The 26,046-nt window shown below is 38.7% G+C and overlaps 1 protein-coding gene across 1 annotated transcript in view; it reads left to right on the top strand.

The window, feature by feature from the left end:
• Positions 1-21,725, top strand: part of ZSWIM6 (zinc finger SWIM-type containing 6) — a 108,413-nt gene extending 86,688 nt beyond the window's left edge. Inside the window, exons 6-14 of the mRNA XM_066568839.1 lie at positions 143-319; positions 613-759; positions 3,541-3,687; positions 5,838-6,098; positions 9,970-10,105; positions 14,576-14,733; positions 15,256-15,419; positions 17,214-17,295; positions 19,125-21,725. Of these exons, the coding sequence (XP_066424936.1) occupies positions 143-319; positions 613-759; positions 3,541-3,687; positions 5,838-6,098; positions 9,970-10,105; positions 14,576-14,733; positions 15,256-15,419; positions 17,214-17,295; positions 19,125-19,987 (2,135 nt within the window). The 3' untranslated portion in view covers positions 19,988-21,725. The remainder of the gene's footprint in view (positions 1-142; positions 320-612; positions 760-3,540; positions 3,688-5,837; positions 6,099-9,969; positions 10,106-14,575; positions 14,734-15,255; positions 15,420-17,213; positions 17,296-19,124) is intronic.
• Positions 21,726-26,046: the final 4,321 nt, after the last annotated feature.

Here is a 26,046-nt window from a genome sequence, read left to right as displayed (position 1 = left end):
TGCTTGGTGGAGAAGAGGGCAAGGTAGACTGCCATTGGCTGGGGGTTGGTGAATAGGCAGAAGACAGGAAAACTGTGAATGACTGATTCATGTATGAATGAGTAAAAGCTGATGCAGCTTTCTAAACCTGTGAAAATGACAGATTCATCGAACAGGCCACATCGGACAGTGTTTACTCGAGCCATTGAGGCGTGCGATCTGCACTGGCAGGACAGCCACTTACAGCACATTATCAGCAGTGACCTGTACACCAACTACTGTTACCATGACGACACTGAAAACTTGCTCTTTGACTCTCAGGGGTGGCCCCTCTGGCATGGTAAGTGGCTAAACCGGAAAGATGTTTCCATGACTTGGTGCTTTGTTCATTTTCTATGGCATTATTTTGAGGGGGGAGGTGGTGGGGAGATGGATGAAAAGCCTGGCAAAAAGAACAGAGGCTCCCTTGAAATGTTGGCTCAGAAGTAGTCCTTTAAGTCTCTCTTGCATAGTTTTAAAGACAAAACAAAACAAAAAAATTGAGACAAAAAAAGCCTTTTTGAGTAACCTAGCAAAACAGGCCATTGCATTTATGGAGGCATTGCTAATCTTCAGTTACTTCTTCTGTTTTAGAACATGTTCCTACAGCCTGCGCGAGGGTGGATGCATTACGATCTCATGGATACCCACGAGAAGCACTGCGGCTAGCAATAGCTATTGTTAATACACTAAGGAGGCAGCAGCAGAAACAGCTGGAAATGTTCCGGGCTCAGAAGAAAGGTAAATGTGGGGAAGAGGAGGGCAAAGGGTGTGCAAGTTGACAGTAACACGAGGAAGTTCACATGAGGAAACTGGTTTTGAAACCATAGCGAAAGAGATGGCAGTGGTAAATGTCACATTCTGGATGTCAGAGATTTTCTGTAAACTTTGTTGTGACTGTGCACGGCTCTTATCAGCTTCTCCAATATATACAGCATGATAGGGCCTTTATTCCTATCAGAGGTTTTGGTTACACAGTGAAAATAGTCACCTGGTTTACAGGGTCACTTTGCATTTGGCATGTCAGCTGGTTTTTTTTTTTTCTCTGATCTATAATTTTGCTGAGCTTTATATTATGAAATGTAAGTCTAGAGGGTACAATGAGACAAAGTCTGAACTACAAAAATTCATCAAATTTGGCAGTGTGTTCCAAGAGAATCTCTTAAAATGCTTAAAATTTTAGTTTCTCTGTAGAGAGGGGATTGAGTTTTTGTGTGGGCTTTTTTTTTGGTTGTTTGATTGGCTGGTTTTTTGTTTGTTTGTTTGGGCTTTTTTTTTTTCCTAATGCCATTTTTTATAAAAGTATTTCACTGAGCACTACCATTGTTTTTTTTGAAGGGGTGGTCTCCTTCAGATATAGTTTCTGTGGCATGTGATCCTTGCAACCCAAAATAATTCTGCTCTGAACCTTTGTAGTTTGAAGAGCCAGTGGATGAAGAGGGTGGCTTTGTGGTAGAAGAATGTATGTAGAAAAACTGGAATTACTTTCTCAGCTGCTACACTAATGCTTTCATTCAAATTTTATTTTAGATGTTCTCTGTTATTCTAAACTGTGTGTATCCTCATGCATTATAGTCAGAAATACCAGTGTGAAATTATATGTGTAAATTTTTCAAGTGTGTGTTCAGGTGTTTTCCCAGAAATGAACATTTAGAAGATAATATATATGCACCTAGCTGATAAAAAATTTAGCTGCAGTTCCTATGTGCCTCTGTATTTTTTTTTTCACACAGAAAAAAGGAGTAAGTGGGTTTTTTTTAATTTTTTTGTTGTTGTTGTTAAGAAGGGAAGTGTCTGTTCCAGTGTGTGTGTTCATACCACTAGCAGGTGTGAGAAATCTGTTGCAAGTGTGCTGGTAATAGTGCTCCTTTTCATTCCCAGTTGCTGGTGCAGCATGTAGACATTCAGTACCTCTGTTACATTCCTTTCCTGTTTCTGTAGCTATCACCTAATACTCTATTATCATTTTAAAAAAGTACATGAAATGTGATTCATCCTGCTCTGAAACAAAGTAGTTTGCTGTTTCTGTGTTATTATGTGCTGCTTTTTTTATTTTTTAATTTCATGGGGAATTTTTTAATGACACTTTTAATACCATAAAGTGTGCTGGTCTCTATAACCAGAAGCAAACTGTAGCTACAGCCCAACTTTAGGCTTTTTGTTCAGCAAACACCCCATGCTTCTGCCTGGCTTTTTTGTGGCTGATCTGATGTCCATGGAACCCCTTGTGTGATTTTAAGTTAAATGTCTCTGACAAGACAATCGAAGCCTTTGGTTGGCATGACACAAGAGAAGCTCATAAGTAGGCACAACAGAATAAACAGAACAAAGTGAATCAGTAAGAAGTCACACTGATTAATCCTGCTTGGTAATATTCCTTACTTCTGCCTATTGTCTTTATTATTTGTTAGGTAATGGAATGATTTACACGGGTTTTTTCATATTACATACCAATGGATTCTTTAAAAAAACCTTTACCATCCTGACAGTGTATCTATGTTTCATTTTGTAGCCCCCACACATTTAAATAGCAGAAAGCAGGACTTAAAAATTTAATGCGTATGGTTACTCAGATAAATGATGCTTTGTGAACAAGAGAGAGTGAAGGGAGGTACAAGTTAATGTGTGACAGGCAGAGAAGCAGAGCAGCCATAATGGCTTGTATACAGTTTTTAGAGGGTAGTCAATAATGCATCTGATCTCTCGTCATTTACTTGTGTCTGTATGTCTGGGAGGAAGAAAGCTGGGAGTGTCAAAGGGAAGTTGTTGCCATATGATGTGAACTTGGGGAATAGCTAATACCTGTTACCACAATCACATTTCCTCCAATTCATTACACTTTGTGTTTTTTCTGTGCTCTGACCAAGTAAGAACTTGGGTATGGGCTACAGAAAAATACTGATGAAGGTATTTGTGGACTAAGATCTTAAAATGACCAAAAATGCACTTGATCCTATGAAAAGACAATTCTTTCTTGTATATCTCATTTAAACATTTGTTGGGGGTTTTTTTAAGTAACTGTCATCCTGAGTTTAGTGCAGAGAGAGAGAGGTGCTGTATAAGCTCATAATTTATTTTCATTTATTTTAGTTTCATCAGATTAACTTAAAAATGTAAAAAGGGTACTGTGTCTTTTTGAGTGAGCAAATTGTAAGTATTTTACCAAAAAAGTCCTTGTTGTAATTCTTCAAGCAGACATTTTCAGTAGAGTTCTAGTAGTATCAAGGAAGAGATTTCAAAAGACATTGCCATTGAAATTTTTGACCTATAATACACTTTGCTAGTGCTCAAAAAGTTTGGGTTCCATTCTTTCTCTTTTCTTATTCCTCATTTACATATTCACTAAGGGCAGTAAATTCACCCTGAAAGATACTATTTTCTCTTTCTATGCAGAAGCTACTGGAAATGCTTTGAATTCTGTATTGAGGGCATTTTAAGCAGTTTCACTTGTGTAACTGTTTTGATGGGCTTACATGAGCTCTCTTTCCCTCCCTCCCTTGTCTGTGTGTGTTTTTGCCACAGATCTTCTCCACAGGGGAGTAACCTCAATAACGAATCTTGAAGGCTGGGTGGGACACCCTTTGGACCCCATTGGCACCCTTTTTGGTAGCCTGATGGAAGCCTGCAGGGTGGATGATGACAGCTTCCATGGATTCTCCGATTTCACGGGTAAGACCAAGCAAATGCAGCAGTCTGGTACATTTCTTCGTTTACTGGAGGTATTTTTCTGTCTTGCCTTTTTGAATCAGTTTCAAAGTCACTGTTTCTGTAGTATAAGAACTCACATTTGCATACCTTAGTAAAACACAAGGGGAAGAAAATGTTTAAACTAAAAAAAGCACTTAAAAGTTACCAGTTACTCATTCTTGAAGAAAATGACATATTTCATGTTTGAAATAAAACCCAGTAAGACTTCATAGCAGCAGTCTTCTCCACATACATTGCACTGTCCTTGTTCTGAGAAATTGCAGGAAATCACAGGATCACAGAGTTGTCAAGTTTGGAAGGCACCTCTGGGGATCATCTACTCCACTTGGTCTGCTTGTAGCAGGGTCACCTAGAGCAGCACATTGCTCAGGTCTGTATCCATTTGGGTTTTGAATAACTTCAAGTATGAAGAAAGACTATACAACCTTCCAGGGCAACCTCCTGCAGTGTTCAACCACCCTCATAGTTAAAACGTGTTTTCTTATGCTCAGATGGAATTTCCTGTATTTCAGTTTGTGCCCACTGCCTCTTGTCCTGTCACAGGATACCACTGAGAAGAGTCTGGCACTGTCTTCTTTACATTCTCCCATCAGATATTTATACATTTTGGTAAGATCCTCCTGAGCCCTCTTTTTTCCAGGCTAAATAATCCCAGTTCTCTCACTCTCATTATATGAGAGATGCTGCAGTCCCTTAATCATCTTTATGTTCCCACACCGGATCTCCTGCAGCATGCCCATGGGCTGGGGAGCCCACAGCTGGACACCGCACTCCAGATGTGGGTTCACTAGTGCTGAACAAATGGGCAAGATCACCTACCTCAACCTGCTGGCAACACTCCTAAATATAGCCCTGGATGTTATTTGATTTCTTAGCTACAGTGTACATAATATTCCAAAACAGTGACAAAACACTTGAAATTGGTAACATATATAGTCTATAAATGGTAGGAGTTGGAAAGTAGTGTTGCTATATCAATACATGATTCAGGACAGGGATAGGATATATACAGCTGTTTCAATTTCAGTAATTGTTCCCAAGGATTTTAACTGATTAATTCCTTATTTTCAGTCTCTTTCCACCTTTGGGGTAGCTTCTTAACACTAGTGTGGACAGAAACTGGATTCATTACTTTACCTGAAGCTCTTTTATGTACACATCCACAATCTTCTTGAGGCTTTGCCTCAGAACTCCTTTTACTCAATTAGATTTTCTTCAATAAATTTCTACTCTCTTACCTACCAGTTCTGGAAAAATGTTCAATTAAAAAATTTGGAAATCAGATTCTCTGCTGTTACTAAAAAACCAAAACAACCCCATGAAATAAAAATATTGTGTGCTGAAAAGTAACTTCCTTTTGTACACACATGTGCGATCTTCCAAGGTCATTCCTTACATCTGACAACTACAACTTTTTGTTCCCAAATTAGACTGTAAAATGCTACAAGCTGAAATAGCATTTTGTCATATGTTGTGTCTGTGAAGTGCCAGATGAATTGATAGCACTCTTTAAAACAGTTTATGGCTTGGCCTGTGTGGGATTTGCTTGTAATTGTTACTAAAAGTAGGACTTCTAATGTTAACAATATGCATTTTTATCATAAGCACAAGTGTAACAAATTAAAAGCCTGAAAAGAGTGCTAGCACAGAGAGCATATATTAAAGGTGAGGAGTTCCTGGGCCTATTGTATTTGCACAATTCTATTACCTTCAGCTGACATCTACATAGGTGTAAAAGCACTTTTCCCTTCCTCTTGCACATCAGGGCTTTAAGGAAATACAGAAATTGGTAGGGAAAGAAATTGGAATGGATCTTGCAATTTTGGCCTCATTAACACAAAGCTGGAGGAGCTGCCTTTTTTAAAATTGAAAACCTTTATTTTCACTTGAGTCAATTATTTAAAACCAAATTATTTTTGTGTATTTCTGCTATGTGGAATCAGATGACCTATTTTGGATTGGAGTGTTGTATTTTGAGACTAGCTAATAATTTAAATAATTCTGAAATAGTAATACTAACAGTGAAAGCCTTTGTGAATGTGGCACTGTAGGCAGACTATGGGTTAAAATGGTTTGCTGATGTGTTTTTCTTTTTGTGTCACCTCTTACAGAGAACCTGGGGCAATGCAAATCTCTGGAGTACCAGCACCTACCTGCACATAAGTTCCTAGAAGAAGGGGAATCTTACTTAACGCTGGCTGTGGAAGTAGCATTGATAGGGCTGGGACAGCAGCGAATAATGCCAGATGGCTTGTATGCACAAGAGAAGGTTTGTCGAAATGAGGAGCAGCTCATTTCTAAGCTACAAGAAATTGAATTGGATGATACTCTGGTGAAGATTTTTCGAAAACAAGCGGTCTTCCTATTAGAAGGTAGCTGAATATAGATGCTAACTGCTTCTCTAAACTGTCTGCACATATATAAGTACACAGAACTAGTGTTCCTTCAGCAAGTGCCTTACATGCTTCAGATGTTTTTTTTGCTTAGAACTCCATGAAAATTTTTATCAAGTCTCTTACAAGAATTGTCGTACTTTAGATATCATGTGACTGCAGAGATAAGGCGTATACTGACCTATAAACTTTTTATTTTAATTTTGAATACACTTTGTTCTTTACATTTGTGGCGAGTCATAATCTCAATAACCTGATTATACACTCCAGGCTAACTATTATATAGCACAGGCATCAGTTATCAACAGTTCCCAGATAGCAAAATTCTAAGTATTCCTTGTATTCTGTGAAAGGAACTATATTGGCAGCTTTATAATGTATCAAGGTTTTGACACTGTGCCAAAGTAAAGAGCTCAGAAAATTCATGTATAATTGCTGAGGCAGAAATGCAACATTTTATTTGTGAAAATAAAGATTACTTGCCTTTGAAATTTATGCCATAGGTGGAAATTAAAGTATTTGGCTTCAGCTAATATTGCAGCTTCAGCTCTGGTCTTGTGTCTGAGTTATGACCATAACACACCATTTGTGTTTTGGAATTAGGCAGTGTTGAAATAACATCTGTTCATGGAAGTACTTTTGCCTTAACTTTGAAAAAGGCTTAACATGTAGCACTTAAGCATCGTGTTCAGAGAGTGATGTCATGGGTTCCAAGGTTGTCTTTCTGGTTTTTGTTCTTTTTGAATGGAAGAAAGAGCTTCTGGGGAAAAAATTAGCCAAACGCATAATCCAGGTTTTTGAAGTCTGGGTGGGACACCCAGATTTTGAGTGCATGCACATGGCTTGAAGGGGAGTGTGGTACTGCCCTAGGTGAGTTGAGAGATGTCTGCACAACAGTCAGGTTTTCCTCTGTTTTTGTGACACATTAGTCTTTTAAAATGTTGTCTTTTATGGAAGAGGCACAGTATGTTGCTTAGGGTTCCCAGCTTTAAGTGACTTTTTGCCTAGATTTGAAGCTGCAGAGAAGCTGCAGCACATGGAAAGTTTCCATCATGGTATGTCTGTACTGCTGCTTTAGACAAGAAAAGCTACTGTCTTGATCTAGCTATTAGCATGCAGGATTCCTCTGCATTATAAAATCAGTTTGCCGCATCTGTTTACTGGTAAGGATGCTTTATGAGGAAAAGGCAAGATTTCTCTGACATACTCTCCGACAATTCAGTTTACTGCTTTGATCACTGAAATTCTTTTAATGTTTTCTTAGAGTAGTAAAGAATAGTAGAGTAGTAAAGAATAAAACTGCCTAAAAAATTGCCATTGTGAGCAATGTGCAGCAGTTGTCTTGCATTAGTGTGTGATGAGAAATATGGCTTTTCTGCCATAGTTTCAGTGTGTTCCACATTAGGCAGGAACTGCCAGTTTACATGGAGGAAAAGCTGTGCAGTGATTTAAGGTGTTGATCATACCAATTGTGAGTTTTTAGTTCAAATTCGGTAGATACAATAAAGAAAACTTAATCCAATATTAAGCTGATTTCTATGCAGTTAATGCAGATTAATGCGTGCTGTGTGTAGCTACCATTTGAGTGTGTGGGAAAGCAGAACATAAGACTGTTTTGCAAGAACTGTTCTGATTTTTTGCTTGACTGCTAAGTTAATGGCAAAATATATTTTCATATAAATGCTTTGTCATGTGTTCTTTGTGTCCTGACTGAGTTTCTGACTGGACCACCAACTGGCAAACATACATGAAATTGCTTCTTTCATTCAAACAATGCCAGCTAGATTTGAATAGTTTTCAACTTCATTTCAAATGGTTATGAGACACACTGTCACTTACTAAATCTTCTTTGACATTTCCTTTGCAATCAGCCTTATTCTTTAGAAATGCCCACATACGGAGCTCAGAATTTTTTCATGCCTAGTGAATTCTATCCTTGTATGTTGTGCTAAGGCAGCAGTCAAAAATATTGCTGAAACAAAAGTGCACCCACACAGCTCCATCCATCCATCCATCCATCCATCCATCCATCCATCCATCCATCCATCCATCCATCCATCCATCCATCCATCCATCCATCCATCCAACCATCCATCCATCCATCCCTCCATCCTTTCAAGTGTGATGAGTTGGAGTCTTAGTAGAAGTAGTAGTAGGTTCTGGAACTGCTGAGTGCTATCTATGCAATAATTGTCCTGTAATGTTTAATACAAGATTCTTATTCTGTATCTTGCTGCATTTAAAGCCTGAACCTCTTGTCACTGAAGTCAGAAACTGTTTGACATAGTTTTCCTCTTAACAGGAATAACAGTCTTAAGTGTGCAGAAAAAATGTAGAAATAGGATTCATATGCGCTGTGAACATTTGAAACTCAGCAAGTAAATAGTTGCTTTTAATCTTTTAATTTTGTTGTTGTCTATCATGATGCTGCTCTTATCAAATTGAAATCTACACCTTACTGAGAGAGAAAAATCCATTGCCCCAATAATAGGGATAGTTTTCACATAAATAAAATAGAATTTTTTAAATCATGTGGGTATACTGGACTAACAGCCAGCTTTGGTGCATAATCTGACCTTTTGTTCATCATCATAGAATTGTTCAGTTTGGAAAAGACTAATAGTATTGTTGAGTCCAGCCATTAAGTCAGCCACCACTATCTTCACTACTAAACCCTGTTCCTAAGTTACAAATTCACACTTAATTTGAACACTTTCAGTGATGGTGGTTCCACCACTGCCCTGGGCAGCCTATTCCAGTGCCTGACCATCCTTTCAGTTAAGAAGTTTTTCCTGATATCCAGTCTAAACCTTGTCTGGCACAATCTGAAGCCATTTCCTTTTATTGTGTCTCTGGTTGTCCGAGGCTTTTCAGGCAGGGATAGAGAATCATAAGGTCTCTCCTGAGCCTCCTTTTTTCCAGGAGTAATACCCCAAGCTCCCCCAGCTGCTTCACAGGACTTGTGCTGCACACCCTGTCCCAGCTCCATTATCCTTCTCTGGACTCTCTCCAGCTCCTCAGTGTCTTTCTTGGAGTGATGGACTAGAGCTGGACACAACACTCAAGGTGTGGCCTCAGCAGTGCCCAGCACAGGGGGACAATCCCTGCCCTGGCCCTGCTGATCCAAGCCAGAGTGCCATTTGCCTTCTTGGCCACCTGAGTACACCTTGGCTCATGTCACTAGCACCCTGAGCGGCTTTCCAGTTACTCTGTTCCCAGCCTGTGGAGCTGCCTGGGGTTATTGTGACCCAAGGGTGGGACCTGGGACTTGAGTCATGACTGCATTCAGACCAAAGGGTTATTTAAGTGCCAGTGTCAGGTGAGATGTTTGAGGAATCAGGTACTGCTGTGGTGATTCGTCATGTAATTTCAATTAAAGATACACATTTTTCTGTGGTCATCATTCTTTTTTTCCTGGTGAATTTGTGATGAAGCAGTGGCACATTGACAGGATGCATGGGTATTGATGTGCATAATATAACTGTGTGGAGGCAGAGCTAGGATTATGACTTTCTACTTTTGCATACCAGGCTTACTGAGTGAGTCCCATGAAGTACTGTAATCATTCTGTCATTTGTATAAGCACTGGCAGTGTGCTTAGTATTATACAATTTGAAGTGTGTCTTGTTTTCCTAAATAATACGTGGTATTTAATATAACTGTAACACATTGTGTATATATGATGTGTTACCTGTTTCACTGAAAATACCAATGTAATTTCACCTTTTGTGCAGGAGGCTATGTCTTTGAATAGCACTTCTAGCTGAAGGTGTACTGAATGCTTTTAAAGGTTCAGAAATTGGGGTCTAGCAGTTTGTAAAGACTGACATTCTGTTTCTCTTTCCTGCAGGTGGACCATACAGTGGCTTAGGTGAAGTCATCCATCGAGAGAGTGTTCCAATGCACACATTTGCCAAGTATCTCTTCACCTCTCTCCTACCTCATGATGCTGAATTGGCATACAAAACTGCACTGAGAGCCATGCGGTACGTATTCATGAGTTACCTGAAAAGAGCACAAGTAGTAGATGTGGAAAGGGGGAAAAGCTTTGGTAATCAAGACCTAGTCTCTTTTCCTAAAATATACATTCTTCCATTCAAGGAATCAAGGAGGTACTGTTTTGGTTCTGTCATCCATAAAAGTAAATGGTATTTGTAGTAACTATATTATAATAATTTTTAAATGTCCAATTAGTGTTTATTTATACTTCTAAAACAGGATTTTCTGTTTCAGATACTTCTAGAATCCCACACCTGGGGCACAAGATTTTGTGTTATAAAGCCACTTTAGCATATCAGTTCTCCCACCCATGTGGTTGTGTGTGTGTGATGATACTGGTAATGAAATAAGGAAAGAGGTATTTTACCTTAAGTCTCAGGGTTGTTTGCTGCTTAGTCTGCTCAGCAGGACAATTTGTTTCACTCACCTTCTTCATAAATTGACTCTCAACAATAGATTTGAGTGGTCTGGTCAGAGCTTTTGCATTGTTTAGTGCTTCATAACATCTTAACCTCTTCTGGGTGAATGTTGGGATCTAAATAGAGTAAGACCAATGACAGCAAAATGTCTGGTGTGCATCCCATTTGTCTTCAGTAATCAGGAAAAAAATGTTTCTCAGGCAGTGTTCAGTGTGTGATGATTGGTAATGATATCTAAGAAAAGACTTCTGAATAGGTTTTCAGGGGCCTAAATGATCATAGATAAAACTGTTGTCCACATAGAGTTCAGGGAAGAAAGTGGTCCCATCTGAATGTCTGCTCACTATCAAGAACCTAGTGGTTGATGGTTGGCAAAGAATAGCCACAACTGAACATGGAAAGTGGTCAAGTCTTAGATTATATAAAAGAAAAAATGTTGAGTTTTCCTGGTCATTATCACCAAGCATGATTGCACAGTGATTGAAGGATGTCCTATCCACATGAAGAGTATTTAGCTTCATCAAACAGGTTGTGTCTGTATGGTTTGGAGGTGTTTATTCTGGAGCTACTCTCTCCAAAAAGCTAAACAGGGAGAAAATAATTCCTGTGTTCAAAGGACTAAATGGGAGGCCCTGCATAAAGCAAAATATAGCTGTCAGTTTAAGCCAAGGGTCTGCTTAGCTTGTTGGGTGTTCTTCTGCCTCCAAGAATGTCTAGTAATGGATGTTATGGGAAGAGTCTAAAAAATGTGAAGAGTGACCATGCATACCTGCTGGTTACAGTTAGCATTTTAGGAAATAGATTGAGAAGACAAAAGTACATTACTGATGAACTATTGAGAACATTCAAATATGTGATCAGAAAGCTACCCTGTGCCACTTAGGTTTACTAGTCTTCTTTTATCTCAAGGTAAGTACATGAATTACTGATTATATCAGAACAGGAAGATAGTACAAAATTTGGTACGTGGGGGTTTTTGGTTGGTTTTGTTTTGTTTCATTGTTGTTTCTTTGGTTGGTTTGGTTGTGTTTGGTGGGGTTTTGTTTTTTTTTTTTTAAGGAAAAAAGTTAATAATTTTGTAAAACATACTTGTTGTGTATTTACTTTCAGTTACTACCTTAAAGTACAGCAGGTAGTTTGTATGGATTTTTACTCCTTAAACTAAGCTATTGAAGTGATCCTCCAAGGCTGAAGTAGTCATCCATCAGCAGCTTCCTGACTGCCTCAGTGAACATGGAGTCAATATGCAGTTTCATTTGAACAAGGATTTGCCCAGAAACCAGTCATAACTGAAAAATTCTTTTTGGAAGTTTCCTTTCTCAACTAGAAAAACAAACAAGACACTGAAAGATCCAAATGATGAAATCTCCTGTTAGTCTTGGGTAGCTCCAGCCCTCATTTGCTTTAAAGCTGTCATCTCAACCAAAGAAATGACTTCTTAAATAGAAAGAATTGTATAAGAAAGAATTGTTGTTTTGTTTCCATCTGGTGAAATCACAGGAGACATCAGTGCAATCAGGGTTATTTTCCCTCCATAGCCATTTTTTCATCACTTAATAAGACAGATAAAGGTTCAGCCCTAGACAGTAATCTTTCTTTTTGCAGTTTGATATTTGGCACTCTTCAGAAATGTGGACTGCTATCTTTAACAGTGGTGGTGGCAGATTTAGGTGCTTTCTATTCCATGTCTGTCTGCATTCTTCTGCACTTCTTAAATTCTCCTGAAGAAGTATGATTATTCTTTCCATTCACACCAGAATGTTAGTTCAGTGATAAAGGACTCCCAATACAAACCAAATGAAAAAGTAATGTAATACCGCTTTGAGGAGACAAGAATAAAGCAAACATGAAGATTGAATGTCTGTCTCATGGCTGAGAAGTTGAATGGGTCAGAAGATAAAAACTTGGGCATCTTGTCTTCCATGGGAGGGAGGAAGTAGCTGTGGCAAGGACAGAAATCCCATATGGAAGTTTGTAAAGGTGTTGCATGGAAATCTCTACAGCTGCTCATGCTTTTAGAAGTGAAGCATATTTAGTTTCTCACATTTATTAAAGAAATTAATTTCCCAAGACCCCAGGCAGTTGCTCTTCAGATAGAAGTGTTCAGTGTCAGTCTGCATACAAGTCTACATGGGTCAATTACCCATGGCAGCTCAGGAGTATTTAACCTTCCTGTATTCAGAAATACCTGTTGCTGTTTAATTTTTTGAGTCCTATTTTAGTGTATGGAACTCTTAATATGAAATAAATGGAAACTGAGACCAGAAAGTCTTTTATGTATGCACCTCAGGTCTGCAAGGACAGGGTTGTGCAGTCCTTGATGGTCATTTCTATTCAGTCTTCTAAACTTGCAGGACTGAAACGTATGGAGCATAGCCTTGGAGAACATGGATCTGCAGTTGACTGCTCACTTGAATGTTTGGCTTAGTTTGGTTTGATCCTTTGTTAAGCCTGAATTTCAGCCAGGCTTTGGGACCCAGACTTTAATGGTGATGTTTATTCACAAGGTAGTTTTGCTAAAACCTAACTAAATAATTGATGTTTCAAAGGGAAAAAAAAAGTTAAGAATGCTAAATCTACATGTGGTTTTCTGGTGTTCCCTAACCTTGCCAAAATTGTGTGAAAGCCACCAATTCACAGCAGCACATCTCTTTCACGGCAAAAGAGCACAGAAGCTGGCAGTTAAAAGCAAAGTGACAAAAGATTTCTCCAAAACAGCCTTTCTTTCATGCTTTTTGGCTGTTTACTCTTACTCATAACCTACTAATCCCTTTCTTAATTTAATAGTTAGGATCTTTTCTGTTCATTGAAGCTATCTCATAATGCATCTCTGCAAACTCAATCTTGCTTGGAAAAAATCAGCTTTTGAATATATTTATAAAGAGGTGTCTTTGTGCTGCTGGAGAATAGATTTGACTTGATACAAGGGGGTTTTTTTCTATTTTCATGCACTTACATGTGTGTGATAGTTATTTGGGTGGTGTGTTGTATTTTTAAGTGCCTGCTAGTTGCCTTTCCATATATTCAAAATTACCTTTCTCAGTGAATTCTTTAAGTATATTATTATACTGTATTATTATTTTACTAATATGTCATATGCTTCAGGAATCTAAAAAAAAACCTGATGGAAGTCAAATCCATCTTAATGCAAAAAAAACCCCAACATACTCCACAGCTCCTTACAGAACTTAGGTATTTGTTTAAATATAAGAAATTGTAACTTACATTTAAATGGGCTTATTCTATAAGAAATAGTCTGTCACTGAAAAAAACACAATGCATTGGATTTTCAGTGTTCACTTAGTTGCAGTTTTGTGGACAAAGAGATGCAACTTCCTTGATCCTCACAGATCACTTCCTTCTAAATAATCCCATGCATATGAAAGCTGGTAGAAACAGACCTCAGATACTAAGAGACATCAAGAAGCTAAGCACTGGAAAGCTTTTCTTCTGGACATGGCCTTATTACTATTTATTTAACCATTCATATGCTGAAACAATGCTTAACTGTATTGAAAAAAAAGTCTATTTTTGTTCTCTCCTATTTTTTGTGCTGACATTTATAGAGTAGCTGATGTACTGTTAGTATTTAGTGTATTGCAAGGGCAGTAAGGTTATATTTTTGCTGTGGGCTGTCATTTGGATTGTAGTAGTCAACAACACGATAATTTGAAATTTTTAAGGATGAATGCTCCTTGTTGGGTAAGACTGTTGTTGATTGATGAATACTTAATGAGAAAATGGAGTCTTAAAGTCATATTAAAGGAAACTTCTCTGTCATTGCTGTTTGGGACCCTAACATCTGATTAGGGTACATTATAAAATACTGGTAGGTTAAAAATGCCTATTGATATAGGAAAGTTTGGCAAATGAACTTTGAGATTCCGCAAGAAGAGAAGTGGTTTTCCAATTTTTTTTTCTGAAACTGAAAAAACATATTTCATAGACAATACCAGGTATTCTTGCAGCTTTAGTTTAGCTCATGAGCAACCAAATGTAATAGTGGTTTAATGAAAGATGATTTCTTTCTTATTTCAGGTTGCTGGTACTGGAATCCACAGCTCCTTCAGGAGACCTGTCCCGCCCTCACCACATTGCATCTGTTGTTCCAAACCGGTATCCCCGCTGGTTCACCCTAAGTCATATTGAATCCCAGCAGTGTGAGCTGGCATCAACCATGCTAACAGCAGCCAAAGGTACATTGCTGTCAGTTATGTGCTCAACTAAATGTGTGCTTTTACTATTGCATGGGTAAACAGATCATAATACTCATGCTTAGGAGTCCAGATCATAGTCTGGCAATAGTTTGAAATGGGCACAACAAACTGAACTGGCTTAAATCTGTCATGTAACTTTCTAGCATAGTAGTTAATTTAGTTATCGGGTAGCTAGATGAACTAGATGAGGCTGATGAGACAGCTTTTTATTCTCCTGACACATGACATTGACTGTGAGACACAGAAGTGGACAAGGCAGTTCTAAAATTCAGAAATCAGTGACTTTTGGCCCCGTGCTGCACTAACACCTTCAGATAGAGCCGTTTGTGGTCTCTTATATCTTTCATTCATATGCAATTTAATTATAGAAGGTATCTAAAAACAGAGTGTGTGTAATTGACACATCATACTATTGCATAGCAATGTCAGGCTCAGATATAATGGACCTCTGGGTGTTTTGAGAGCTTGTTCCATTTTGATGATTCTGTTTACACTGCGCAGGTGATGTTCGGAGACTGGAAACAGTGTTAGAATCCATCCAGAAAAATATCCACTCCTCATCACACATCTTCAAACTTGCCCAGGATGCATTTAAAATAGCCACACTCATGGACAGCTTGCCAGACATAACTCTTCTGAAAGTTTCTCTGGAGTTGGGTCTTCAGGTATTTCCCTCATTTGTTGTTATTATAATAGAAGAAAGAAATTTGATGCAATGTTGGTGCATGTAGCTTTTAAGCACAGGAAAGGATACTGTCTTTGGGTTCTGTCTGGACTTGGTTTTAAGTTTTATTTTCTACTACAAGGCTTAATGTACTGATAAACACAGACCAAGAATCTGCACAGTCCCTTTGTGCCATTCAAGTGGAAGGTAGAGCTGGCATTTGTTGGCTGCGCTCTTCTGTTCAGGGATGAGAGAGGACCGGTGTGGTGGGTTCAGGATTTTATGTAGGACTGGCTAGAAAGTAAAATTACTCTGCTTGCTGGAAATGCACTGTGTTTTCTGCATGGTCTTCAGGGCTTTTTCCCTTTTCTTTTTCTTCCTTTCCCCTAAAAAATGAGAATTGATACATGCTTGTTGAAAGCCAAGGTCAGCCATAATGACTGGTTGCTAAGGCAGAACATGTTGACACCAGCCTTCTCACTTCCATAAGCATCCTGTATTCCACAAACTCTGGTATAGTCAGATGCATCTGAGTGTGCTTGAGGTGTACAAGTACTGCAGATCAGTTTTCAGGCTCTGAGGAGAGACTTTGCAAGCAAAAAGGAGCCAGACAAGTAGTGAATATTACCTGACACTTTTGAATCTTGGAGTTTACGCAGTTCATTTCAACAAAAACAAATATCTCCATCCCTCTTCAGGGAATTCTTAAAAAAAAAAACATGCAAAGATCAGAAAACCATTTATTACTTTGGTTCACTAAATAAAGCTCCACAGACTTTTGGGGAAAGGATATTTTCCCAGTTGCTTCTTATGCTGAAGAAAGGTACTAAAATCTTTAATTAAAAAGCTGAAGGTTCTGTATGCTTTGTTAGGCTTTCATGTTTCCATGGTCACTGTGGAAATCTCTTTGTTTCATTTGCCTTAAATGTTGATGTGAGAGAGAGAAAAATCCTTACAATTGACCTGTGTGTCACCTCAAGTTTTCACCAAGTATCATTCAATGGAAACAGAACACTTTGGGTATTCATGGATACTCTTTTGTGGTTGACAGTGTCATCAGAATATCTTCAGCACAATCTAGTGAAAGTAATGTCACAAACCCAACAAACTGGAACTATTGTAGAATTTGCCCACTATTCTGTTCCAAGCTTAAGCAAAGGTGTTTTAAGAATCTTAAAGATTTGTTTTCCAGAAGGAAGATGCATAGCAGTGTAATTTCCAGCAATTCCCAGCTGTGTAGTTTCTTACAGTAAGGCTTTTCCTGCAAGAAACAGTGTCAGCATTGTCTCTAGTGGCCTATAGATGATTCCCCCTTCTTTCCTCCTCACCTTAATTGTAATTAGGTTGTCTGTGTTCAGTATCCACTACCTGACTACTTACCACAATTATATGCCCTGGAATATCACACGATGATTACCGATATACTTGTGCATAGAGGGAGGAGATGTTACATAATTGAATTTCAATAACTGGTAATTGATTGTTGATTTTTGTTGCTTGGGAGAAGGCTTTTTTATGGGATAGGGTTTTTTCTTACCTCCAGATAAAACAGTCTCCGTCCTCTATCCTTGAAGGGTCTGCAGTTGGAATTACTCTCTGTATGCTGTTCAAAAATACCCAATCAGAGTTTTTCAAATTGTTTGACATATCAGCTGAAAAAGAGGAAATGGAGTGGAGAGAGCAAGAGGCTATCATTTTTAACTCCAGTGTGTTTGAATACTTGAAAATCCCTTTCTGTTTGTCTATGGCCTTGGTTTGCAACTTAAATTTTATTTTATTTGTGTTCTTTTAACAGGTGATGCGGATGACACTGTCAACACTGAATTGGCGACGGCGGGAAATGGTGAGGTGGTTGGTAACATGTGCAACAGAAGTAGGTATGTTCTGAAATGTTTCTCTTGTCAGCTACTCTTACAGGGCTTGATCTTCCTTGTCAACACCCAATTTCTGCAAATGCCTCCCACTTCATGTTCATCTCTAAAATTCCTTTGGTGAGAACACATTATGGCAGTGATTAGTGAGTGTTTTTAGGCACAAAGCAAGTGAGACAATAGTTGAGTAATGCAGTGTGACTGCTTTCCCCCATAAGCTGGAGGTGTGCATAACCTATGGGAAGCATACCCATCATACTCAATACAGAAGTGGGAAATCAGTGCTCTCTCAAGTAGCATGTTTGGATCATTTTGGGCTTTGCTATAGACTTCCTTCCTGTCTTCATGAGGCATCTCATAAATCTTCTGTGTTAAGGTTTACCATCTTCAAAATGAGGATGCAGGGTCTGAAAGTGAAGGTGACTGCATAAAAACCTGTATAGCTGTTAAAAAATAAAATCAAAAATCAGCAGCAATGCTAATGGGAACAATTTAAGTACTTATGATAATGGAGCCATTTTAATTGTCAGTAAGGGTAATTCTGGAGAGCATGTTTTTCTGTTGTATTTCTTCCTTCTTTATATATCTGAGTTGGATTGTATTGCACAGATGCTTCTTGAGTTTCAGAACTTAGGAAGATTGCTGTTGCTTATTCTCTGGATTAATTCATTCTTTGCTTTATGCTTAGCTGGCCATATATTGTTGTCAATAGCATGGGGAAATAGAGCTTGCTTTTGTGTGCTCTCAGCCAGAAAGTGGTTTGTGTCTGCAGATTTTCATGCAATGCTCTTGTTTTATTGCTTTTATATCTTTGCTAATGTAATTTTTGCTGAGGTTATCTTACAGATATTAGTGCCTGAGTATTATTTTGTGCAGCTGCATCTCAGCAAATAAAATACTGGATTTAAAATTGCATCAAATTGGTTTACATATTCTAATAGAAGTGTCCTGTAAAGAACCTAAAATGTCGTGCAAAGTACTCTTGAGACTTAATCAACACACTAAAGAATCAATATGGTAATGCTAGGAATCTGTTTATTTAAATGAAGATACCCTATTCTCTGGCTATGCTGGTTTGCTGCAAATGAGTGGTGGGGTGCATGGAAAGCATTAGAGTCCTGCAGAGAAAATAAAGACCTCTGTGTGTGGTTTAGGTGGGCTCACAAGTGTGTGTAAACTGCCTCTAGCAATAAGGCACTCCAGTTAATTCTAGGTTCAATTTATGGAACCCATCAGTCAGTGCTTCCTCCGCCTGCAAAACACACTGGGAATACAGTGGCACTGAGAAATATAATATCCAGTAGTTCATATTGCCTATTGTATTCCTCTAATAAGGATCTTGATGATCATGTACTTATGAATTTGATTGCTTTAAGGTGTGCTTAATAAGTTCTGCTAAGGTATGCCGTGGTGTTCTCTTAAGAAAGCCATTCTGCCTACTTTTCACTTGTGCTGTGCCTTGAGATTTACAGTGAGAAAAGAGGTTGCAATTGCTGTTGTGTGCAAGGTGAGGGCTGCTTTTGAGTGAGATGATGAGACGAAATGAGCCAGAATGTTTTACCCAAATTGTCTTAAGTTAAACAGCTCAGCTGTCACAACAGGAGATCAAAGCTTATTTGCAGGCTATTTTTGTTATTTTCTGGGTTTATGTGATTGCTGCAGAGTTTGTACAGTAGGCTTAGTTTTAATGTTCTTTTCTAGCCATGCTGTCTGTGAGCCTTTCTTGCTGGGATGTACTGGTAACCTCTTCAACTTTGTGGGAAGTATAACCTGCTGAACATCTCTCTCTGCTGGGTTTTATCGGTTGTGACTAATCCTTTCTTTCTCTCCCCCAGGTGTTTACGCACTGGATAGTATCATGCAAAATTGGTTTACACTTTTCACTCCAACAGAAGCCACTAGTATTGTTGCTACAACAGTGATGTCCAACAGCACCATTGTCCGTCTGCATCTGGACTGCCATCAGCAGGAGAAGCTGGCTGGCAGTGCTAGGACGCTTGCTCTACAGTGTGCCATGAAGGATCCTCAAAACTGTGCCCTTTCTGCACTGACCCTATGTGAAAAGGATCACATAGCTTTTGAGACCGCTTACCAAATCGTTCTAGATGCTGCTACAGCTGGCATGAGCTACTCGCAGCTTTTTACCATAGCACGATACATGGAGCACCGGGGTTACCCCATGCGGGCCTACAAGCTGGCCACCTTGGCCATGACACATCTCAACCTGAGTTACAATCAGGACACACACCCTGCCATTAATGACGTTCTGTGGGCATGTGCGCTCAGCCACTCCCTTGGGAAAAATGAGCTAGCAGCTATAATACCTCTGGTGGTCAAAAGTGTCAAGTGTGCAACAGTACTGTCGGACATTTTGCGTAGGTGTACTTTGACCACTCCTGGCATGGTGGGACTTCATGGAAGGAGGAACTCTGGTAAGCTCATGTCACTGGACAAAGCCCCTTTACGGCAACTCTTGGATGCCACGATCGGAGCCTACATTAATACAACTCATTCACGTCTCACTCACATCAGCCCACGACACTATAGTGAGTTTATAGAGTTCCTCAGCAAGGCACGAGAGACCTTCCTAATGGCTCATGATGGTCACATCCAGTTTACACAGTTCATTGACAACCTAAAACAAATCTACAAAGGCAAAAAGAAACTGATGATGCTGGTTCGTGAACGGTTTGGTTGATGAAAATGTGTGAATGGGGGACTGGGGGGAGGGGGTGGTTTGTTTTTACTTGAGCCTGCCTTTGTATCCTTTTTAACTTAAAGAAACAGAGCCACACCGGTATTATATGTGTATAGTTATATTGAGTTTGCAAACTAAACTGTCATGTTGTGAAAGTTTGTGTGTTTAATTTTCTTTTCTTTTTTCTGTTTTGTATGAGAGAGAGGTTAAAAAAGGTTTGGTTTACACTGAGTATATGTTGTCAAGTGGCAAAAGCCCACATTGCTCTCCTGTTCTTTCTGTATACATTCACAGCCTCAAAAACAAACATATATTGCAATGGCTTTAAAAACCAAACAAAACACCTCCATCCTGTGATAAGTACCTCGAATGGATTCAGCTTTACTCCTTTGTAACTCATCCTTACATTTCAGCATATTTAAACAAACCAACAAATGAGATACTAATAGTTAAAAGGCTGACCACGTGGCTTTGCAGTGCTGTTCATCCAGAAGCATGGCACACAATGCTTGTGCATGTGGAAACTTAGCGACTGTCAACATACATTCTCAGGGATTTAACAAAAAAATTAAAAAAAGAATGAGAGCATTTATTGTACTGTATATATATTATAGTATATGTCTGAATATTGAAAAATATAACATTAACTAATTTATAAAAAAATCTATGTAATGCAAAATACTTGAAGCTGCAGTAGCTTGGTTTTAAACAAAAAAAAACCTATCAGAAGGACTAAAGTGCGCCTTGCTTCAGGGTTGGCTCAGGTGGTGAACTATATGCTGGGCATCTATGCAGAGCCACCTTTTGGATTGCATGGTTGGACTGATACCTATTGGGGAAAATTTTATATATATATATATTTATACAACCTGTGTATACATATATATGTATACACACATACACACATGCTTGTAACAGGCACTATAGTAAAGAGGGACAACAAAAAATACACAGCCAGAGCAGCAAGCCTTAGCATTAAGAATACAGTATGCCAGAATTGGGGTTTGTGCCTCCTAGCCTAGAAGACTTAAAGAATATCCTTTTTGACACAAAACGCAAAATGTTTTCCAAAATTATTGACATGATATGTAACGCCTTTGCAGTGAGCTAATAATAAGCTAACCTTTGTGCACAAATAACATATATATATATTATATATATATATTCTGCATAGGTATTTTGACTTTGTGCAGGACAGAAAGTTGTGTAGGTATGACTGTTCTACTTTTCAGTTTGTTTTTTTAATATATTTTATTTTCTCTAGAATTACTCAAACAGAAGCAGCCTTCTATCTTGCCTTGTCTTAATGCTTTAAAATAACCAAACTGGAGATCTAACTACCAAACTGTTCATTATATTATTAAATACCAATTTTGGTTACAGTATAGTGTCTTTACTTTAGCTGATGGTTCTGTATCCTTGTGCTTTTTAAAGCAGTTTTATGTTTTGGTGCAAAAGTTGTCCAGTGTCTCTTGTTCCCTTCATTAGAGAACATGCTAGAGGTATGTTTGTAGGTATTTTTGTTTAGAAAAACTATTTCATGCTCTCCATTTTATTTATTATAATAGGTAAAAAGGTTGTACTTCATCACCCATGTAAACATGCTCATGAAGTTGAAAGTAATTAAGATTTGATACACTGATATCAATTTATTTATGTAACTAAATCACTGTTTTATAAACTTGTTAATGATCAACAATTTTTTTGTTTTGATTAAAATTAGTTTTTTGAAAGTTGATTCTGCCTCCTTTAATGGTGTCTGTTACTGGAATTGAATTGTGTTCATAGATCATGAAGGCCCATCTAACGATTTCACTGCAGTGTGGTGGTATGCAATACAGCCACCAAGTCCAGGAAATAAATGTTGTGTTCCTCAGAAGCTCTGCTGAGGAATTGTAGCTGCTGGTGGAAGAAGACCTGGTAAGGAGAGAAGGGGCCAAATGCTGCCTGTGTTGGGAGAGATGTATTCTTTACATGAAACAGTAAGCCTTGATGTACCATCCTGGTAGGATTCTGGAGGTGTGTGTGGGTGTGTTTCCGCTCTGGATTATTTGGGTGGCCATGAGAGTTGAGATGTGCTCTGGATGTATTCAAGGACAATTATTCCTGTTCATCGACTGGCTTTTCTAAAGTGTTTTGTATATTTTGAGTCATGCAGCTCATTCCACACAGTGTGAAGTTCTTGCTCATCAGCTGATAGGTGATATTTCTATTTTTTGGAGCCCTGACTCCATAGGAATTGTGTGAATTTTCGAGCCCTTGGAGAGTAATGGAATATGACATGGTTGCAAATTGAAGAGGAGCTTTCTGCTTTACCACTATTTAATCATCTTAGGAATGTTACTTGATCTCATATTTGATCTGATAATTTTCAATTCCTTTTTTTTTTTTAGTATCTTCAGCTCAAAAGAGAATTAGTATGCAGCACCAACTAACAGAGATACCAGTGTAACCATGAATTCTGACAGTGAGGCTTGCGTCACTGAAGATTAAGAAGGAAAAGGTCTGAATCCTTGTACAATTTGTCATGTAAAATATGAGTCTATTACCAAGTCTTGCTAACAGCTGAGATGTCCTGACCTAATTGTGCTAACATTCTGTGACATTCCGTGACTTAAATTCCTTCCAAGTATTGAATTTTCATTGCATTTTTGGTTCATTACTTTGTCCTAGATGAATTATCTGTCATGGGCAGTAGCACAGGAAGGAAAAGAGAAAGTATCACTTCATTTTGTAATAGGGTTTACATGGTTGCTTTTTTTGTGGATGTTTTAGTTGTTTTCGGTTTTTTCTAATTTTACAAATAATGCCACAGTAGGGATAATTCTGGATTATTTAGATTGCAAAATTGAAGCCTTTTTTGAAGACCAGGCATTAGAATTAAATGCAGTTGTGGTAGTTATCACTTGGTTTGGACAAGCACAGCACATGGCTGCTTTTTGCAGAACTGATGGAATTCTATTTGGCTTATTTTCATGACTGAGTAAAATCTCTTCTGTGCCTGCACTGGTGCTGTGCAGTGCAGTTCACACCACATTACAAGCCCTCAAGGACTAACAGAGACTTGGCCAGTCTCTCTAGTAAACATGTCTCAATATGTCCTGCCCTCAGTTTGTGAAGGTAGGAGGAATCCACCAAAAAAAGAAAGGCCTGAGGGCTCTTGCTAGAGGATTTCAAAAGTCTGAAAGTCACTCTTTAATATTTCTTTAGTGTTCTGTCAAATTAGTTCGAGCTTTTCCTTTCAGTTTTGGTTTTGGTTTGGTTTTTACCAATTCAGATTTCCATGTAAGTGAGTGTAAGTAACAAGTGCAGCAAAACTGGGGCGCTGCTTACATGGAAATTTTGTCTTCTGAGGTGTAGTTAGAGTGAATTTGCAGTAATTTGTTTTCACTGAGATGCCTTCATCTCAGTGATTTTGTAAAAATTGGGGTTTTTTTACTGAAAAATTATACAACCTTCCATTTCTGCTTTAAAAACAAAAGTTATAGGAGTTCATCTAATTTTAATGGAGGATATGATTTGGAAAAGTAGCAGTATAGCTGATACCTTTACCTGAATTAAGAAGCTTGATACCCTCAGGTGTCCTCTTGCTCTGCAGTTTTGACTAGAGATAAAGTATTCAGAGACAAATATTTTTCCACTATTTTAAATGCTTGCCCCGTGTAAAGTGTGTACTTAGTGCAAGGATTAGTGGAAAAACAAGGAGCATAAACCAGAAAGTGTTTTGCTAGCCCTTGCATTGCAACAGGCAGGACTATACTATTCACTGTATGAATGTGAAATGAAAAGCTTTGTAAGAATCTTAATTGGAGAGACAACAAAGTGTCAGATACAGCTTTACTTGAAGAGGAGGTTGCTGGGATCTGCCTCCTGTGGAGAAGTGTACTCTCCATATTGCACATGGGAAGGTAACTCTTGCCTCTGCTAACACCCTGGACAATCAGCATCAAGTAGCACCTACCTGTCAGCTGAAATGTTTGCAGTCCATCTTTATGGTGTTATCTGTGTCCCTGCTTTTACTAAAAATAGAGAATTGTGTGCTCTGAGAAAAAGAATCTGTCTTAAAAAGAAAATTGTGTCAGCTGCTGTATTTGCAGACAACTCCAAGGTCATAGGACCTAAGATTTCTATTAACACATATTGACTACAAAGCACAAGTTATTTCTAAAGCCAACCTTGACTAATTTCCATAGCTTTTTAGGTAAAGAACAATAATGACTAGGAAGTACCACAATCATGAGGCCACCCAATGAGTCATCTTTTGCTGAGTCTTGTAACAAATGCATTTAATTGTTGGGATATTTTTTCTTCCTCTTTAGCCTTTGTCCTTTTGCATATGTCATTTAAAGAGCTTCGTATTTGGAAAAATGTTTACATGAAAGGTGATGTACTTGTGGTTTGATGATGTAAAATGAGCACCAGAGCTATTGGTAACCATGGTCCGTGGTGTTGGAAGAATGGAGCAGTGAATAGGAAGGGCAAGCTGATGCAGGGGCTGGTGACTTCAGTGAGGCCTAAGGGAGCAGCCACGCTGACGTGCAAAACTAGCACTGTCTGCCTTTCCACCACTCTGACCTTGGAATTGTATGTCTGACCACAGGGAAGTCTTGGTTTGGTGTCTCAGGCATCAAAGGCACATCACTGTTCACAGAAGGATTCTGCAAAGTCAAAAAATGGATGAGGGTGATTAAGGACAGAGCTAAATATTCCTCTGGTGAAGCTGCTGGAATTACATCAAGGCTAATGTTGGCAGACACTTTTGAGAAGCCTGTTATAAGAAAAAAAGTAGCAAGAGAAGTAGTGCCAAATTCTGCCTGGTCAGTGGGAAGGAAAAATCATTTGAGGTTTGTGGCCTTCATTTTCAGACAATCTATATTGCATTAAGCAGCATGTCTACTTGTAACACGAAAGTGCCTGGCTTTTCCAATTCCCAGGCAAGAGTCAGGCAGATGACAACTCATTTCTTACGAAATGATGTCCCAAAGCCTTCTGTTGCCTCTGAGAAGGCAGGTTGTGGGTCAAAGGCTGGCCTTGCTTGAGCCATCTTGCCAATATCTTGAGGAGCCCTGAGCAGCACAACCAAACCAATTCAGGAGGCCAAGGTTGCAACACAGAAAATTACATAAAATGCTTTCCCAGCAAGATCCCATTTGTAAAACTCTGAACAGCAGCTGGTCACTTAAATGAATGGAAATTGTGGGTTCTGAAGAAAACATGACTTCTTTTGTGCCTCTGATTATCCTTCAAACATGTTTAGTAGATCAGTAGATTAATTAAAAATATCCCAAATAAACACCAAAATGGAAGACATGTTAACTTGTTCCTGAAATGAGAAAATTTACTTAAGAGGGGAATTTCATCACACTCGTACTCTGCCTGTTGCACTGTCAACATGGAGGTGTGAAAGGCAGCTCTCACTAACACCAACCATTGTGACAACCATCACCCCTCTCCAGTGATTTTGGTGGGAGAGAGGTAAAGAGATATTTTTGGGTGGTGTTTTCTTTCCTTAACTTAAAACCTTTTTCTCTCTAGCCACCTGATGACTGATTCCAGATATGGCGTAGATGCAGCATGGGAAGACTCTCATAACTCAGGATGTGTTTGCTCCACCAGTTCTCTTTGTCAATATAAATGTCTGACCTAGTGCATACTTTTTTCTCAGCAGCCTGCAATTTCTACATCTTAGAGGAGGTTGTCTCCACTTCTGTCATGCTGCCAATTCTGGGGACTTTTAGTTTTGAAAAATGGCCTCTCCAACCATTCTTGCAAATCTGAAGTCCAATTTAAAACCACTGTGTGCTACAAGGCCTTTGGCTTGGCTGCTACTTAGCAATTTAGCAGGTCTTTCATATTCTTTGTCTAAATTGTTTAATGAGAAACTGAGAAGCCTAATAGACATGTTTGGAAATTTTAATGTGAGATGATACCAAATACTGAAAACGAAACTTAAGTACTGTTTTCTGGAGTGGTGATTGTAGAGGGAGACTGTACTCAAGAGTTTTCATCTGCTCTGAAACTCTCAGTATTTTATGTGAAGGAAAGTCCATGTGAGGAAG

This window comes from Molothrus aeneus, chromosome Z (genome assembly GCF_037042795.1).
Source record: "Molothrus aeneus isolate 106 chromosome Z, BPBGC_Maene_1.0, whole genome shotgun sequence".
Lineage (NCBI taxonomy): Eukaryota > Metazoa > Chordata > Aves > Passeriformes > Icteridae > Molothrus > Molothrus aeneus.
Note: the sequence above shows the minus strand (reverse complement) of the source record. Positions and strands in the feature narration are given on the sequence as shown.